Here is a 19,016-nt window from a genome sequence, read left to right as displayed (position 1 = left end):
TTCTTCCCCGCAAATCTCGGTGCTGTGAGTGACGAGCACGGTGAAAGGTTTCATCAAGACATAGCTATGATGGAGAAACGATACCAGGGCAATTGGAATCCGTCAATGCTTGCCGACTATTGTTGGATGCTACAACGTGATGCACCAGACACTGAATATAAAAGAAACTCGGGAGCAAAACACTTTTAATTCTGTTTCATTTAGTCGCTTGTGCGAAACGTAAACTTGACTATATATTTTATTGTCAGTAAACATAAAAATGTCTATTTCTCATAGTTCTTACGTGATGCAGTAAAACCAAAACCATATTTGAGCATACCAAGTTGGTACCTGTCATAATCACCAAAAACTTTTCAGGAATCAAGACTTAACCAAAAAATTGTTGTGCAGTGTTAGCATCCCTCACTTTTGCTCTGATTTAGATATAATCACCAGTTCAACACTAAGGTGTCATTTTTCTGCAAGGATCACGTCCTAGACCACTTTGTCCACCATGAAGAAAGTACTGCTATCGATCACATTGATATACAAGGAAGATAAAACTGAGTAACCCTTTGCAAGCTTCAAAGGAAAGGTCAGCGAAAGAGCAAAGAGGAGTCAGCAAAAAGAAAAAAACAGCACAAAAAGTTAAAAAAAAATAAATCTATCTCACATGCTTCAATCTTCCTCAATGCTTATGCAGGTGATAATATATAATTAGATTCTGAAATCATTCCCAGGCAGAAAAACCGGAATTTTAAGACTGGGAAAATAAAAGTTCAAGAAGTCCTAATTTTGGGATGTGCTCTACTTAAGGACTAACTGATTGCTAACTAAAAATTCCACTTAATCATGGCTCCAGGGAGCACTGCACATAAACGGCAGATGTGTGACTATTATACCAGCACCGTCTTCTAAAAGAGTAAAAGCCTTGCAACTAAACAAAGAATAATTACTAAGTTTATAAAAAGACCTGGCATATAAATATGGCACTACAGAACCTAGATCTAGGCTTCCCTAGATCAAACACGAAAACAAAGGTACTCAATTTCCGGGGCACAGACTTCGCACACATGGGAGATTTCGTCCATCGGACGCTGCAGGACCAAGCGGAGACCAATGATGTAGAAGCTAAGTGGTTAACACTGAAATCAACCATACATGAAGCAACTAGCCGCTTCATAAAATCAGTAAATAAACGACAAAGAAACAATAAACCCCAATGGTTCACCGCGGAGATCTCGCACCTCATTAAGGAGAAGAAAAAAGCGTTTCTCTCCTACAAGCGCACGGAGAAAAGAGAATCAAATGTAGAATATAGGACCAGGTCTACAGCGGTCAAAATGGCAGTTAGGGAGGCAAAACTTCGAGTGGAAGAAATTCTGGCAAAAAACATTAAAAAGGGTATGTTAGTGACAGAAAAAGGAACACAGGCGGGATAGTACGCCTTAGAAGACCGGACAGAAGTTACGTGGAAGCAGATTCCGATAAAGCCGAACTACTGAATGAATACTTCTGCTCAGTCTTCACCTGTGAGGCACCAGGACACGGTCCGCAGTTGAAGGCAACACAAAGCACAGAAGACCCGTTTCAGAATTTTGAGTTCACACCCAGGTGAAGTTTACAGTGAACTGGCAAGACTCAAGGTGAACAAAGCCATGGGACCAGACAATTTGCACTCAAGAGTGCTCAGAGAATTGAGCGATGTCCTGGCGAAACCGTTGGCTGAGCTATTCAATCTCTCCCTAAGTAAGGGGAAAGTTCCCCTGGACTGGAAATTAGCTAATGTCGTTCCTCTGCATAAAAAGGGTTGCAGGGCAGAGGCTGCGAATTATAGACCGGTGAGTCTCACATCAATAGTGTGCAAACTCATGGAAACACTAATTAAAAGCAAATTGGACACGATCTTGAATGAAGGGAATTTTCGGGATCCCAGTCAGCATGGATTCACCAAGGGTAGGTCCTGCCAATCCAATCTCATCAGCTTCTTTGACTGGGTAACAAGAAAGTTGGACTTGGGAGAGTCTTTGGACGTCATGTACCTGGACTTCAGTAAAGCTTTTGACAGTGTCCCACACCGCAGGCTGCTAAGCAAGATGGAATTGATGGGGTTAGGAGAGACACTAACTGCATGGGTCAATGATTGGCTGAGTGGCAGACTTCAGAGGGTGGTGGTTAATGGTACCCTCTCTAAAACATCGGAGGTGACCAGTGGAGTGCCGCAGGGCTTGGTCCTGGGTCCACTCCTTTTCAACATATTCTTAGGGGATCTGACTCAAGGGCTTCAAGGTAAAATAACACTATTCGCCGATGACGCCAAACTATGTAATATATATAGTAAGTGAATGCAGTTTACAGAATTATAAGTTGCAGGACCTGCTTACATTGGAAAGTTGGTCCTCAACCTGGCAGCTAGGCTTCAATGCTAAGAAATGTAAGGTCATGAACCTCGGAAGCGGAAATCCATGCAGGACGTACTTCTTGAATGGAGAAACTTTAACTAGGACTTCAGCAGAACGAGATTTAGGAGTAATCATCAGTGCAGACATGAAAACTGCCAATCAAGTGGAGAAGGCTTCATCTAAGGCAAGGCAGATATTGGGTTGTATCAATAGAAGTTTCGTCAGCCGAAAGCCTGAAGTCATAATGCCGTTGTACAGGGCCATGGTGAGACCTCATCTGGAGTACTGTGTGCAATTCTGGAGGCCACATTACAGTAAAGATGTGCGCAGAATTGAATCGGTTCAGCGGACGGCCACCAGGATGATCTCGGGGCTCAAGGGTCTCTCGTACGAAGAGAGACTGAACAAATTGCAGCTCTACACTCTCAAGGAACGTAGGGAGAGGGGAGACATGATCGAAACATTTAAATACCTCACGGGACGTGTCGAAGTGGAAGATGATATTTTCTTTCTCAAGGGACCCTCGGCCACAAGAGGGCACCCACTCAAACTCAGGGGCAGAAAATTTCATGGCAACACCAGAAAGTATTTCTTCACAGAGAGAGTGGTTGATCATTGGAACAAGCTTCCAGTGCAGGTGATCGAGGCAGACAGCGTGCCAGACTTTAAGAATAAATGGGATACCCATGTGGGATCCCTACGAGGGTCAAGATAAGGAAATTGGGTCATTAGGGCATAGACAGGGGGTGGGTAAGCAGAGTGGGCAGACTTGATAGGCTGTAGCCCTTTTCTGCCGTCATCTTCTATGTTTTTATGAACCTAATACGAAAAACCTACTGTAAAGAAACCACCACTACTTCACATTCAAAATATTGATGTTTTTATCAAGTGGTGGTGATTACATTATTTACAGTGTTATAACACTGTCCTCTTTGGTGGCTGGAGTGTTCGTATATGAATATAGCAACTTTGGAAAAAGAAAGTCTTACTGATTATGATCCCATTAGGCAGACATATTAACCAAACTGTGATGGGTCTTTTTAAATTAAATTTTGAGTCAGGGATCACTGTGATACAATCATCCACCATTCTGAATTTATTTTATTAATTTTTTGACATATGCAAACTAATAAAATTCTTAATATTTTCATTTATTTATTTTACTTTCTTTTTTTGCCATCTTACTTTTGCTGTTTTGTACAGGTTTCTTTCACATAAATTTACATGCAATGGTTAAGACAGCTGTAGAATGAACCCAAGGAAAGCTGTTTTTTATTTTAATGAGTAGTACGGCCATAACATTAAAATTATTTAAAAAAAAAATAAAAAAAATTAGAACAGAGAAGCAGGAGAAGGAACAGTACCTAACTGAGTCAAGTAGTGGATCACTGGATATTTTGAACTAGTGCTGCCAGATTCAGTAAAAAAATTTTCAATTCAATTCAGCCTACTGAATCGATTTTTCGATTCAATTTTCCTGCCCAATTGGGTGTTTTTTTCAAACATCCTGGTGGGTTTATTTTATAGCCTCTTCACCCCCTTTGCCTTCTCCTAACCACACTGGCACTGTGGTATAAACAAAATAAACAAACAAAAAAGACTTTTCCTCTCTCTGTTAAATCCTAGCTCATGTTTGCGGTCTAACACCAGCTCTGGCAGGATACACGTTTCAAATCTGACCTATTGTAATCACAAAACAGAAAATAAAATTATTTTTTCTACCTTTTGTTCATTATTCAAATCTTGTTGGTCCCAGGCTCTGGTTGTCTTCTGATAACTTGCTTGCCAGGGTCTCCTTTTTTTGTGCTAACCATCCATCTTCTATCTTTGTTCTCCCCTTCCGTTTCCCTTCCCGGGAGGTCTGGCATCTATCCTTTTTTTTCGTCTCCATCCACAGATCCACCTTTTCTCAACTACCCTTTCATCCAGCATCTCTCCCTCCTTCCCCACCACCCCAGGATCCAGTATATCTCCCTTTCTTTTCCCAACTACCCTCCTATCCAGTATCTATATCCCCCCTTCATACCATCCCTTGTGTCCAACTTCTATTTCTGTTCCTACCCTCCCTAAATCCCATTGTCCACCATAACTCTCTCCCTTCTCTGTTTTAAGACCCATTATTTCTTCCCCCCTCCCCAAGTCTGGCATATGCACGTTTCTTTGAATCTCCTCTTCCCTCCCTCCCTCCGTATACTTCTACACCAGGGCCCCCCTCCCACTGAAGGTCTGTCCCTCCTGAAGGCCTGCACCCTGCCCCTGAAGGCCTGTCTCCCCACCCTTGAAGGCCTGAACCTCAACCCTCGAAGGCCTGTATCCCCTGAAGGCCTGCCTGTACTCCCCCAAAGGACTGCGCACCCCCTCCACCCCGGAAGGCCTGCGTGTTCCCCCTGGCCTCCTGCGCACCGTATCAGTAGCCTGCAGACTCGCAGAGAAGATCGCGGTGTTAGCGATCTTTGCAAGCTGCCATAGATCTTCGGAGCTGTTTCCTCTGCCGTGATCCTGCCTCTGACATCAGAGGAGGGGCGGGACCACGTCAGAGGAAACAGCTCCAAAGATCTATGGCAGCTTGCAAAGATCGCTAGCACCATGATCTTCTCTGTGAGTCTGCAGCCTACTGATATTAGGTAAATGGTGCACAGGAGGCCAGGGGGGAAGCCAGACATCAGCGGGAGGCTACATGGTAAGCTGGACACCAGCGGGAGGCCAAGGGGGAAGCCAGACACCAGCACTTCCCGACTGACCCTCTCCCCTCGCCCTCTAAAGCAGGTGCAGCAGAGGCCGGCCAGCAAGAGGCAGCGCTGCTGCTCCTGCTTTAGTGGGCGAGAGTCAGTTACCGAATTGGGAGGCCGATTTTTTTTTTGTTTTAAATCGATTCGAATTGATTCACCCGAAGTGAATCGGTGAACCGATTCAAATTGTGAATAGGGCAGCACTATTTCGAGCAATCATTGTAGCAAGTGCTGCAACTTTAGGGTGGTATTTACAAGGAACTTTCCCACAAATACAAAATGTGAGAAAATTATTAACAGGCCTCTTTGCCAACAAAATGGACCTCCTGCCAATCTTCAATTTAAAAGTACAGGGGGTTTCGGGGGTTTGCAGCAGGGCCCTGGCAGCAGCAGGGAATGGACATCCCTCCTGCCAATCTTCAATTTAAAGTGATGGGTGTATATGTGTGTGGGCGGTTCGGTGGTTCATGGTGGGATCCTGGCAGCAGGAGGGAAAGGACATCCCTTCCATCGATCTTCAATTTCGAGGGAGTGAGGGGTCAGGGAGACCCTCCTTCTGATTTTAGTGTTTTTAAAGTTCTTAAAGTTCAGGGGGGTGTCATGGCACAATTTTAATAAAATTATTTTTAATGGGGACAGAAGCACTGATATTTGGGGCACTTTTTTTTTTTTAACACTACCAGCACCTCCAGACCTGTCGGAGATTTTGGAGCGCTAAAAATACACTGCACATCATTTTATGCATCATAATTCGGAGGGCTCATTTTAATATTGATGAGCCAGATGTAATCTATTTACATACAATTAGCAGAGGCTGCTACAAACCACGGAAAAGACCTAGATTAGCTATTGATACCTGAAATACTTCAACACTAAACAGATTAAAACTGGTTTAGCCTTGATCGTTAAAGACACGGTGAGAATTGAATATATGGGCCTCATAGAAACATGAAGGCAGATAAAAGCCAAATGGCCCATCCAGTCAGCCCATCCGTAGTAACCATTATCTCTTCTTCTCTCTAAGAAATCCCACGTGCCTATCTCAGGCTCTATTGTATTCGAACACAGTCTCAGTCTCCACCATTTCTTCCAGGAGACTGTTCCAAGCATCTACCACCCTTTCTGTAAAAAAGTATTTTCTTAGATTACTCCAGAGCCTATCACCTCTTAACTTCATCCTATGGCCTCTCATTCTAGAGTTTCCTTTCAAATGAAAGAGACTTGACTCGTGCACATTTACATCACATAGGTATTTAAACGTCTCTCTCTTGTCTCCCCTCTCCCGCCTTTCCTCCAAAGTATACAGATTGAGATCATTAGGTCTGTCCCCATCCGCCTTATCACGAAGACCACACACCATTTTAGTAGCTTTCCTCTTGACCGACTCCACCCTTTTAATATCTTTTTGAAGGTGCGGCCTCCAGAATTGTACACAATATTCTAAATGAGGTCTCACCAAAGTCTTATACAGGGGCATAAATACCTCCTTTTTCCTTCTGGCCATACCTCTCCCTATGCACCCTAGCATCCTTCTAGCTTTTGCCGTCACCTTTTCAACCTGTTTGGCCATCTTAAGATCACATACAATCACACCCAAATCCTGCTCTTCTGTCATGCACATAAGTTCTTCACCCTCTAAACTGTACTGTTCCCTTGAGTTTTTGCAGTCCAAATGCATGACCTTGCATTTCTTAGCATTAAATTTTAGCTGCCCAATTTCAGACCATTCTTCAAGCTTCACCAGGTCTTTCTTCATGTTACTCACACCATCCAGGGTGTCTACTCTATTGCAGATTTTGGTATCATCTGCAAAGAGAAAAATCTTAACCTGACAACCCTGCAGCAATATCATTTATAAAAATGTTAAAGAATAGGCTGAGGAACAGAACCTTGAGGCACACCACTGGTAACATCCCTTTCCTGAGCAATCTCCATTGATCACTACCCTCTGTTGTCTTCCACTCAACCAGTTCTTGACCCAGCCCGTCAGTTTGGGACCCATCCCGAGGGCACTCAGTTTATATATTAGACGTCTGTGTGGAAAACATATAAGTGCCTACTAGGCAACCTGCCTAAATCTTTGGTTATACCTGGGGAAGATGCAGGGAAATGGTGAAGAGAGAGTGGGGAGAAGATGCAGGGAAATGGTGAAGAGAGAGTGGGGAGAAGATGCAGGGAAATGGTGAAGAGAGAGTTGGGAGAAGGTGCAGGAAAATGGGGAAGAGAGTGGGGAGTAGACACTGAAGGGAAATGGGGAAGAGAGAGTGGGAGAAGACGCTGAAGGGAAATGGGGAAGAGAGAGTGGGGAGAAGACGCTGAAGGGAAATGGGGAAGAGAGAGTGGGGAGAAGACGCTGAAGGGAAATGGGGAAGAGAGAGTGGGGAGAAGATGTTAAAGGGAAATGGGGAAGAGAGAGTGGGGAGAAGACGCTGAAGGGAAATGGGGAAGAGAGAGTGGGGAGAAGACGCTGAAGGGAAATGGGGAACAGAGAGTGGAGAGAAGACGCTGAAGGGAAATGTGGATGACAGAGTGGGGAGAAGACGTTGAAGGGAATGGGGAACAGAGAGTAGGAAGAAGACGCTAGAAGGGAAGAAGTCAAGAGATGCCAGACTATGGGGGAGCGGAGGGAAGAAAATGGGTGCCAGACCAATTGGGAAGGGGGGGGTGAAGGGAGAGGCACAGTAACAGAGCAAACGAAAGGCACAGAGAGAAAGCAGACAGTGGATGGAAGGAATTGAATGAAAAGATGAGGAAAGTAGAAACCAGACAAAGGTAGGGAAAAAAAATTCTATTTATTTATTTTCCTTTTCTTTTTTGCTTTAGGATAAAGTGGTATATTAGTTGTGTTGATAAAAATTTATAAACAAAGCCCTGTCAGCTGAACATCTTTTTCTCCAGTTCAGCAGCCAGAACTTTGATTTATAAGGGAGGAATAAGCTAAATATTGCAGTACTGAGGCTTGTATGGATGCTGCGGGGACGGGGCAGTGAAGGGGACAGATTTTTTCCCCATGTCATTCTCTAATTGGTTCGGCCCCCTTATACTTGGTTCCCCATTTTACCTTAGATTGTCCATCCAGACCCACTCGCAGAGCTCATCTCTTCAGCCATCCAACTCTAAAGACCTGCCATTACAAACTCTAGCCTTCCAAGCAGGTCATCTAAACGATTGGCTGAGCAACATTATCTCGCATTCCTCATCCTACCTAAATTTCAGAAAATTATTAAAAACTAATCTATTTAACCAATTTGTAGCCTAAGACCCCTTACCCGACCCTTGCCCCCCAAGATCTCTTTTTTCTTACCTTCCTTCCTGCTCACCTTACATTTGACCCCTTATATTGTACCTGTTCCATGCTTACATATATTAATTGTATCTGTATATGCTGACTGTACCCATTCGCTGATTGTCCAGCCCTTCTTTATTGTAAACCGCCTCGAACTACTATGGCTTTGGCGGTATATAAGAAATAAAATTATTAATTTGAACCATTGTTCATGACATTCATGCTCACTCTATGTATAAAGATTGCCCAACCCTGCTCTAGAGGATCAATTCAACCCCTTTTTTCTGTAGCAGTCCTTAAATCTGGCCTTCTATGACCCAAAATTTTATGTAGTGATATGCTGCTTGTAACCTGCCTAGAATTCCGATTTGTGAGGATTCAGCGGGATACAAGATTACACAAAAACTGTATAATATAACAAGTTTCATGGTAACCAAAGTATGCAAAGCAGCCAGACTCTTGCTCCATTATAGCTGTTCAATATTCAGTATGGTTATTTTAAAACCAGACCTGTTTGGAGATCTTTGGAACGGCTTTTCATTATGCCTGGAGTCTCGCCGCGCCCGATATCCCGCAGTCGACTTGGAGTGCTGTTATGAGGGATGGTGCCATCAAGAGTGAGGGCTGGCTGAGTGAATTGCATGGTCCAAACCAGGGAGCGGAGAATTGGAACCGGAGAGATCTGAGCATTGTTAAGTGTGGTGGACAGTAGTCCGGAAATCGAGAGATGTTTCTCAATGCTTTGGAAAAGTGGACCCTTGGCTGATGTGCAAAGGTTGATGATGGCGGTTGCCTGGCTGAAACAGCTAAAGCACTAGGGTTGATGACATTTGATGATTGATGGAAATGAAAATTAAGTCCTTCCTGACTTTTATTCCATCGTGCATATTATATCTTTTTCTTTTTTTTCTATTTGTTTAGTTTTTATTTAAATTTCCTTAGTATTCTATTGTTTAACGGTTTCTCATTCCATTCAATTCATATTCCTTCCTTTACCTTTTTTTCCTTCCTTCTAATGTTTTTTTTCTTTCTTTTTACATTTCTATATTTTAATTCTTAAAATTATATTTTTATTTAATTTAGTTTTTTCCATTATATTATTATTTAGAATGTACATTTTTGTACCTTTAAAATTCAATAAAAAGTTTGAACTTAAGAATGTACATTTTGCTTTAAAAGTGTGGCATTGAGAGTTCAATGTATTCTTGTTAGGATGCTTCATATCTCACTTTTTTCTTCTATCTTTATTTACCTCTCTATTATTTGCTAATTTGTTTGTTCTTAGGTACTTTAGTTAGACTGTGAGCCTTCGGGACAGTAAGGGATTTTCAAAGTACCTATCTTTACCTATCTTATCTTATTGCATCCTTAATGTATATTTTCTGTAAACCGCTTCGAACCTAACGGATTAGCGGTATATAAGAAATAAAATTACATTACATTACATCTTACACAGCAGACTGGTGATCAATGCATAAAACCAGAACTTAATAAATTCTTAAGCTGCCCATACTTTCAAAGTGTGCAGGACACAGAAAGTCCCAGGGCAATAGGGCTGATGCTATTCTGTTCATAGAAGAACTAAAATCATTATTCTCCTCTGTTTAGGTTCAGATTTTAGTTTTATGCTTGAATTGTTAAGGTCTATAGTTTCTCAAGAGCTTCTTCTATATAGATCTGCTTCTCCAACCCATGAATTAGAGAATGACAAGGGGACCGTTTACTTCGGTAAACCGTGGTCATCGCAGTAAATCCGCAGTAATGGGGACATTTGCAACTGGTTTACCGCAGGAATGGGGACAAGACCTTTCACCGCCCCATGGAAGCGGTGAAAAGTCTTGCTCCTGTGGTAAAAAAAATTGCACCTGTGTCAGACTTGGCATCTCCTCACCAGCTCCTCTTGGGCCTATTTTACCTTCAGCAGCCAGCCATGCCATGATGAAGACAGAAAGTATCCAAAACCAAAGCCTGAGACCAATGTGATTTGAAGAATAAAATTACCAGACAACAAAAGGTAGAAAAAAAAATTTATTTTATATTTTGTGATTAGAATATTTCAGATTTGAAATATGTATCCTGCTAGAGCTAGTGTTAGACATAACTGGGACTGCAAAGCTCAGGCCGTGCTTCTTTAGCTTCTAGCTGGCTTAGGGCTCTCTCTGACCAGGCAGCTGTTGCCCTAGTTGCACTCCTCTAGCATTATTCCTGCTGTGTGTGACTGAAGTATTCTTTTAGCTTGATTTTCCTATGTATCATTCTGTAGTAATTTGGTTTGTTCAGTTTTCTTGGTAGTGGAGGGGATATTTGTGAAAGGGAGGGGAGACAGGGGTTTTGTTGTATTATTTGTGTTTATAAAAATGACAATTATACAGAATAGTCTCTTTTTATACTTTAATAAAATAAGTTCAGTATAAAATCATAACTATTTGAGGCTTGTGCGGATGGGATCAGACAATTTGCAGGGTGGGGACGGGGACTGAGCTCACGAAGATGAGGCAGGGACGGGGACTGAGTTCACGGGGACGAGCTCACAGGGACGGGGCAGTAAGAGTGGTCATTTTTTTCCCCTTGTCATTCTCTACCATGAATCTCCTGACCCTCACCAGCACCTCATGCAGGCATCACATAGAAGGCACAAATATTAGTGAAAAACAGCTGAAGCATTAAGATATATTAAGATTAAAAAAAAGGACAAAGATTGTGAAATGAGACCAATAGCGACAGAATCCACACAGGCTGACGTTTCCTAAAAGCAGGAAATGTAGGTTAGGTCAGTGGCATGCTCCTACTTGAAAGGTTTATTTATTTCTGATTTGTTCATGTTATAAATGTGCTCTGTACCTTGCTTCTGTAGCTTTCTTGGCAGATATAATTATTTGTGGGTGTGAACCTAAGCACACACAGCTTCTCTAAAACACAGTTGGTAGATAATTCAAAGGGAATGAATGAGAAACTGAGCTGAATATTCCTGACATAATACAAAGGGAACATAATAGTGAAGCACTCAAAGTGTCCAAAAGAAGATTAAGAAATTCTGGACACTCCCTGATCCCTATTACCCTGTTCAGTTTCTTCAGAATAAACAATAAAATACAAAGCTTACAATTTATATTATTACTCTGTGTTGGAGGGGCTGAGGGCATTTAGAAATGCTGCATATATCTTCCTCCAGTCCTTATGTAGGTGATAAGATATACTTATCTTTCAGGTGATAACTGTCCCAGAGAGTAAAAATGGAATTAAGGCCCAGATTCTCAAAACTTTTAACGCCGTCGCTAAATTGTTTTCAGGCAGTTTAGCCTGTACGCAGTTTAGTGGCGGATTATCAAAATGGATTATCTGTCTTCAGCGAGGTTTCTAGCACTCTCCGACAGACATGCAAATGGGCTCTTCAACATTGAAATGAGCCCTCTGGTGGATTCTTAAAAAATATTGAGCCATTTTCAAAAAGCGGTGTTGGCTTTTGGCGACAAAAATAAGCGACTGGTCCAGGGGTGCCGGTCAGTGTCAGAGACTGCTAGAAAACCCCTGTATTGTGATGCAGTAGGAAAGATGCCCATTCTCTCCCGCTACCCTAAAATTCCTGCCATGACCTGCCCCCCTCCCCCTGCAGCGGGAGATGCCCACTCTCCCCCACTGGAAAGTGGCTCCTCCCCATCTCTGCTGCCTCCCTCCCCCTTACCTCAAATAGATAACCTGGAAGGACATGGACTTCCTCCTCCCAGCTGCCTGCGTTGTCTAAAATGGGCCTTCTCCTCCCCATAGGAGGGGCCTTATACAACCTGGGCCAATCAGAGCCTCAGGCCCCTGCCCAGTGCATCCCAAGATGCACCGGGGAGGGGAAGGCCCATTTTAGATGATGGAGGCAGCTGGGAGGAGGGAGTCCGCATCCCTTCGGGTTATCTATTTGAGAGAAGGGGAAGGGGAGCAGCAGCGGAGATGGTGGAGGGGTCACTTGCCAGCAGGGGACAGTGGGCATCTCGCCCACTGCAGGGGGAGGGGATTTTAAGGCAGCGGGAGAGTGTGGGCATCTCTCCCGCTGTAGGAGGGAGGGTGTCAGGTCGGGTCAAGTGGGGATTTTAGGGCAGCAGGAGAGTGTGGGCATCTTTCCTGCTGCAGGGGTCGTGCCATGTTGGGAATTTTAGGGATAGTGCGGGCATCTCTTCTGTTGCGGGAGAGATTGCGGCCGGGATTTTAAACCAGCGGGAGAGTGTGGGTTTCTTGTCAGCATTTTTTTCTGTACATATGCCCATTGCTTTCACCAGCAATGGGCACATGCAAATTTATCGAATCTTCGCTGCTGTTCGCCGACCTCATTTGCATGCGCAATTTTTTTGAGAATGCCTCACTTTTTTAGATTTGCTATCAGAACAGCTGCATTAGTTTTTGAGGATCCTGGTCTGAGAGAGAGAGTGGGAAAATAAATGTCTAAAAAGCCCTAACTATGGGATACAGAAACAAACTAATCTTTTTTAAAGTAGGCTTTTTACACATTTGTACAACAAGTTGTGCTGTGGCTAGGGATTAACTGGTTATTATCTAAAAATATCAAATTTCACTTTTTCATGGCTCCACAGTGATTTGCAAGTGTCTGACCAGTGCACCAACATCATCTTCCAAGCAAGTACAATGTGTATTACTGATCATTAGGGGAAAAAAATGCCAAATAATATTGTATAAAGTAAAATAAAATAGAACTTACATGCTTTTCACTTTCAAGGCTTCGTCAAAGTACTTGTTAGCCAGCAAGGCTTTCAGAACACTGGAATAAGTGGAAGAATTCAATATCTTTCCCATTTTTACTGCTGCTAATAAAGCATTATATGCTTCTAAAATAGAAAACAAACAAAACAAAAAAAATCTGGTTACATGGATATGACATAAAATTTCACATTTGTAAAAAAGCCCATTTTCTCTGTCCATCACAAAGCACAATCAGTAGCTGTCCTGAGGGGTCATTGTGCCTCAGGTCTTTTATGCTCCATATTACCTGGGAAAAAAGAACCCAGGATAGCCTCAATCTCATATATCAGACCAATCCCTGGCACCCTCTCCAAACACCTCTTCCCTCCCTACTAGGGGGAAAAACCCCTAGGATGAGTAACCACCAATGTCTCATGATTTCCCCAACACTGGCTCGCTGAAGGAGATTAAATTACTGTATATACTCTAATATAAACTGATGACCGGCATTCCTATTCTTCACTACCTGTTCCTCCCTGCCCCAGACCAACATTACACTTACCGGCCTGATGCTCTGGAAATCATCGACGACGCTTTGTGCTGGCTTTAAGCGTCTGCGCATGCTCAAGGCATGCTGTCTAGCAAGCACTGAGCATGCAAGGCCCTTTACGTGCAGAGTATCGGTGATTGTTTCCATTGCATCAAGCCTGTAAGTGCGATGTTGGTCTGGGGCAGGGGGGGGGAGTGGGTAGTAGAGGATATGATTGCCCAAGCCTAAAAATGTTTTTACACTTCTCCTTCCCCATTCGCGGTTTCTCTACTCGCGATTTCACATAATCGCAATTTTTTTTGGGGGGGGGAGGAGGGAACCCCCCCCCCCCATATTTTTGTCTTACCTAGTGGTCTAGCTGGTTTTTGGGGCAGGAGCAATCTTCCTACTCTCCTGCCCCGTGCAGATAGCCATTAGGAAATGGCTGTGGGGAGTTCCCGTAGTCTCTCGAGAGACTACGGGAACTCCCCACAGCCATTTCTTAATGGCTATCTGCACGGGGCAGGAGAGTAGGAAGATCGCTCCTGCCCCAAAAACCAGCTAAACCACCAGATAAGGCCGGGATGCCAGGGGAAGGCGGAAGGGAGGCGGGGGTGGGTCAGAGCCGGATATTGGCGGTTTTTCACCATTCGCGGTCTGGCTCTGCCCCTATCCCCCGCAAATAACGAGGGAGAAGTGTACTGTGTGTTTTTGCTTCCAGCGCAATCTTCTTTTCAAGGTTTTTCATTGCCTCCCTTATTAGTGCCTTGCATTTGACTTGCCATTCCTTGTGCTGTTTACAATTATTTTCAGTTGGATCCTTCATTAACCACGCTGGCTCCTTTTTCAATACACGGAATATATTTAGTATGGGCTTCCAGGATGGTATTTTTGAATATACATGTCTGATGTAAATTTTTGACCTTTGCAGCTGCTCTTTCTTTTTTACCATTCTCCTCATGTTCTCATAGTCTCCCTTTTTTCAAGTTAAATACTGTTGCATTGGATTTCCTGTGTGAACTTATTCTAAGGGATTATATATCCAATCTGGTCATGTTATGATCACTGTTATCAAGTGGCCCCAGCACCATTATATCCCACACCAATTCACGTGAACCACTAAGAGCTAGGCCTAGAATTGCTTTTATAACAACAACCTACTGCTCAGTAAACTCTTGGACTAATCTTAAACCTCACCCGGCTTTTTTCAAACAAAGATACATTTGCACAGGATTTCCAGTGGCTGCTATCATGATCCGTAAAAGCCTGCAAGAACCCTTTTGTGCATTGGAGGCTGAACTACCTTACAGTAAGACTGGCTACAACCAGTCTTATTTCCATGGCAAACTTTTGAGCATCAGAGCCCTAAGTGGCATGCACAGGGTCATAAGGAGCTACAGTGGGAATTTAACCCTGTTCTCAGGTTCTCACATCACTGTTCTAATCATTAGGCTACACCATCACCGATATATTTCAATAACCTTTTTCTCAGCTCTTGGAATTTCCCTTAGTTGTAGCATAGCATTTCTGTAGAAATTTTTTGGTGATTACCTCCTTGGTAAGGTTCAATATTGTAATCAAGCCTGTATTCAGTTGAATCCAATTATCAATTAAATCTGGGCAATTGGTTGATTGAGTAACTGAGAGGGCTGTTACTTTTCCACATGGATGATATGGGAATTAGATAACCGTTCTTTAATGAAGTTTTAATTTAAAAACTGGGTTCCGTGTTTACTCAATATTTCTTTTATCTAAATTAAATTTTGTTTAAAGATCACATATGCAATAACAGGGGAAACATGAGAGAGAGCAAATCCTTTTTCTCATTACTGTGTGAAAAATGGTTTCATTATCATGCTTGCTAGTCAAAATAATTTTCTAACGTTGAGATCAATTGAGCTTCTAAACTCTCCATTTTCCTGCTTTGGTTTACCAGAGGGAATAAACAGCCTGGAAATCCACTCTCTAAAGCAGAGTTTCTCAAATTGGCTCTCGAGTACCCCTTGTCAGTCAGGTTTTCAGGATATCTACAATGAAAATGCATGAACTTGATTTGCACACACTGCCATTATATGCAAATTTCTTTTGAGCATATTCATTGTGGATATCCTGAAAACCTGACTGGCAAGTGGGTAACTCCAGGACCGAGTTGAGAAACACTGTTATAAAAGTATCTAAAGATCATGCCTAAGTTACCCATTCTTCTAGAAATTAGTCGCTACTAGCCTCTATACGGGGAACACGCCTCAAACAGATGGTGTTGGAACCCACCAGGGATCGGGTAATTCTGGACCTGTTACTCACTAATGGAGACAGTGTCACAGAGGTTTCGGTAGGAGATGCTTTGGCCTCCAGTGACCACAACATGGTGTGGTTTCACCTCAGGAAGGAATTCACTAGGTCAAATACATCGACAAAGGTCCTTAACTTTAAGGGAGCTAACTTCCAGAGCTTGGGAGATTTTGTCTATGAGGCGCTGCAAAACCAGGACACGACAGACAGTGTGGAGGTACTGTGGTCGGCTCTGAAATCTACCCTGCAGGAAGCAACTAACCTCTACATAAAAACTGTGAGTAAACGACGGAGAAATAATAGACCCCAGTGGTTCTCCACGGAGATCTCAGAACTAGTGAAGCAAAAGAAAAGAGCACTTGTATCCTACAAACAATCACAATGACCGGAAGCTAAAGAAACCTATCTTGTGAAATCTAGAACTGTTAAAACAGCAATCAGGGATGCCAAACTCCGAATGAAAGAAAATATAGCTGGGCATGTTAAAAAAGGGGATAAATCCTTTTTCATATATATTAGCGACAGAAAAAAGAACACAGACGGGATTGTACGCCTAAGGAAACCTGATGGTAACTTTGTAGACTCGGACTCAGATAAAGCCGAAATACTCAATAGCTACTTCTGCTCAGTCTTTACCTGTGAGGCGCCGGGATCCGGACCGCAGCTACAGACAAGGGGGTGCTCGGAGGACCTGTTCCGGGATTTTGAATTTACCACGAGCAATGTCTACCACGAGCTATTGAGGCTAAAAGTGAACAAAGCCATGGGACCGGATAATCTACACCCCAGATTACTTCGGGAATTGAGAGATGTCCTGGCAGAGCCGTTAGCTGCGCTTTTCAATCTTTCCCTAAGCAAGGGAAAAGTCCCCTTGGACTGGAAAACTACTAACGTCATTCCACTCCACAAAAAGGGATGCAGGTCAGAGGCTGAAAATTACAGATCGGTGAGTCTCACATCAATAGTGTGTAAACTTATGGAAATGTTGATTAAAAACAGATTGGATACGATTCTGGATGACGAGAGACTGAGGGATATCCACCAGCATGGATTTACGAAGGGAAGGTCTTGTCAATCCAATCTGATAAGCTTTTTTGACTGGGTAACGAAACATCTGGATAGGGGAGAGTCCCTGGATATCGTGTATTTGGACTTCAGTAAGGCTTTTGATAGTGTCTCACTCCGTAGGTTATTAAACAAGATGAATACGATGGGACTAGGAGAAACATTGACTGCATGGGTTAAAGACTGGCTCAGTGGTAGACTTCAGAGGGTGATGGTAAATGGTACTCCCTCAGAAACATCGGAAGTGACTAGTGGAGTGCCGCAGGGCTCGGTCTTGGGTCCGATACTATTTAATATCTTTGTATGAGACCTGCCTCAGGGACTTCGAGGTAAAATTACATTATTTGCCGATGTCGCTAAGCTATGCAACGTTGTGGGCAGCACAACCGTGCCCGACACTATGAGGCAGGACCTACTTTTACTGGAACAATGGTCTAATACTTGGCAACTGAGTTTTAATGCCAAAAAGTGTAAGGTTATGCACCTTGATAGCGGTAACCCCTGCAGAACATACACCCTGAATGGTAAAAACTTAACAAGAACTGTCGCAGAACGGGACCTGGGTGTAATCATTAGTGAAGTTTCAAGTTCAAGTTTTTATTAACATTTGATGAATCGCTTATACAATTTACTAAGCGATGAAGATATGAATACTGCCAATCAAGTGGAGAGAGCTTTAGCCAAGGCTAGACAAATGCTGAGTTGCAGCCGAAGAAGTTTAGTCAGCCGAAAGCCTGAAGTTATAATGCCGTTGTACAGGTCCATGGTGAGACCTCATCTGGAGTACTGTGTTTAGTTTTGGAGGCCACATTATCAAAAGGATGTGAAGAGAATGGAATCAGTTCAGTGAATGGCTACTAAGATGGTCTCAGGACTCAAGGCTCTCCCATATAAAGAAGGTCTAAGCAGGCTGCAGTTATATTCTCTCGAAGAACGCAGAGAGAGGGGAGACATGATAGAGACATTCAAATATCTTACAGGCCGTACTGAGGTGAAAGAAGATATCTTTTTCCCTACGGGTCCCACGGCAACAAGAGGGCATCTGCTCAAACTCAAGGGTGGGAGACTTCATAATAATAATAACTTTATTTTTCTATACCGCCATAGTCAAGTGACTTCTAGGCGGTTCACATTGAAAGAAGGATGGACAGTCAGCAAATAACAGGAAGCATAAAATAGAAAAGTTACATACTAATTGGAGTTCCATGGGTAAAGAATACATGAAAATTGGAGTTATCTGAGAGATTGAAATAGCGTTTACAGCGGGGAATATCATCGTGAGAGAGGGTTGTCTGTGTTAGTCAATGAATTTGTCGAATAGGGCGGTTTTAATTGATTTTCGGAATGCGTTGTAGGACAGTTTGGGTTCATTTATGAAGTTTCTCAGCCAGACTTGATGTCTATTCACTTGGAACATGAAGGTTCTATCCAGGAAGGATTTGTATCTGCAGCCTGTGATCTTTGGGTATGCAAAGGTATTTTTGTTTCTGGTTGTTCGTGTGGGGTGGTGCAGAATGAAGTGTGTTTGCAGGTGCTAGATGCCAGACTTGTTTGAAACAGATACATGCAAATTTGAATAGTATTCGTGCTTCCATTGGTAGCCAGTGCAGTTTTTTTATAGTAGGGGCTAATGTGGTCTTTTTTTCTCAATCCGAAGATTAAGCAAAAAGCGGTGTTTTATACTAATCTCAATTTTTTTACTGTTTTTTTTTGTGGGATACCCAGGTAGACGATGTTGCAGTAGTCAAGGATGGATAGGATCAGCGATTGCACCAGCAACCTGAAGGATGTTGTGTCGAAGTATTTTTTTAATGGTCCTTAGCTTCCACAGCATGTAAAAACATTTTTTCACCAGTAAGTTTGTGTGATCAGCCATGGTTAGGTGTGGATCTAGAGTGATACCCAGTATTTTTATGGTATTGGATATTCGTGGTTGTTTATTTTTAACAATATTCTCGTAATTTTGTCATTGGGGCTTGCCAAAAAGACTTTTGTTTTCTCTGTTTAGTTTCAGTTTGAAGTTGGTGGTCCATTTTTCGATTTCTGTCACT

At 42.8% G+C, this 19,016-nt stretch overlaps 1 protein-coding gene across 1 annotated transcript in view; it reads right to left on the bottom strand.

The window, feature by feature from the left end:
• Positions 1–19,016, bottom strand: part of LRPPRC (leucine rich pentatricopeptide repeat containing) — a 318,251-nt gene that overhangs the window by 61,708 nt on the left and 237,527 nt on the right. Inside the window, exon 30 of the mRNA XM_033937468.1 lies at positions 13,099–13,225. Coding sequence (XP_033793359.1) covers positions 13,099–13,225 — 127 coding nt within the window. The remainder of the gene's footprint in view (positions 1–13,098; positions 13,226–19,016) is intronic.

Source organism: Geotrypetes seraphini, chromosome 3, assembly GCF_902459505.1.
Source record: "Geotrypetes seraphini chromosome 3, aGeoSer1.1, whole genome shotgun sequence".
NCBI lineage: Eukaryota > Metazoa > Chordata > Amphibia > Gymnophiona > Dermophiidae > Geotrypetes > Geotrypetes seraphini.
This window is presented reverse-complemented; position numbering and strand designations above follow the sequence as displayed.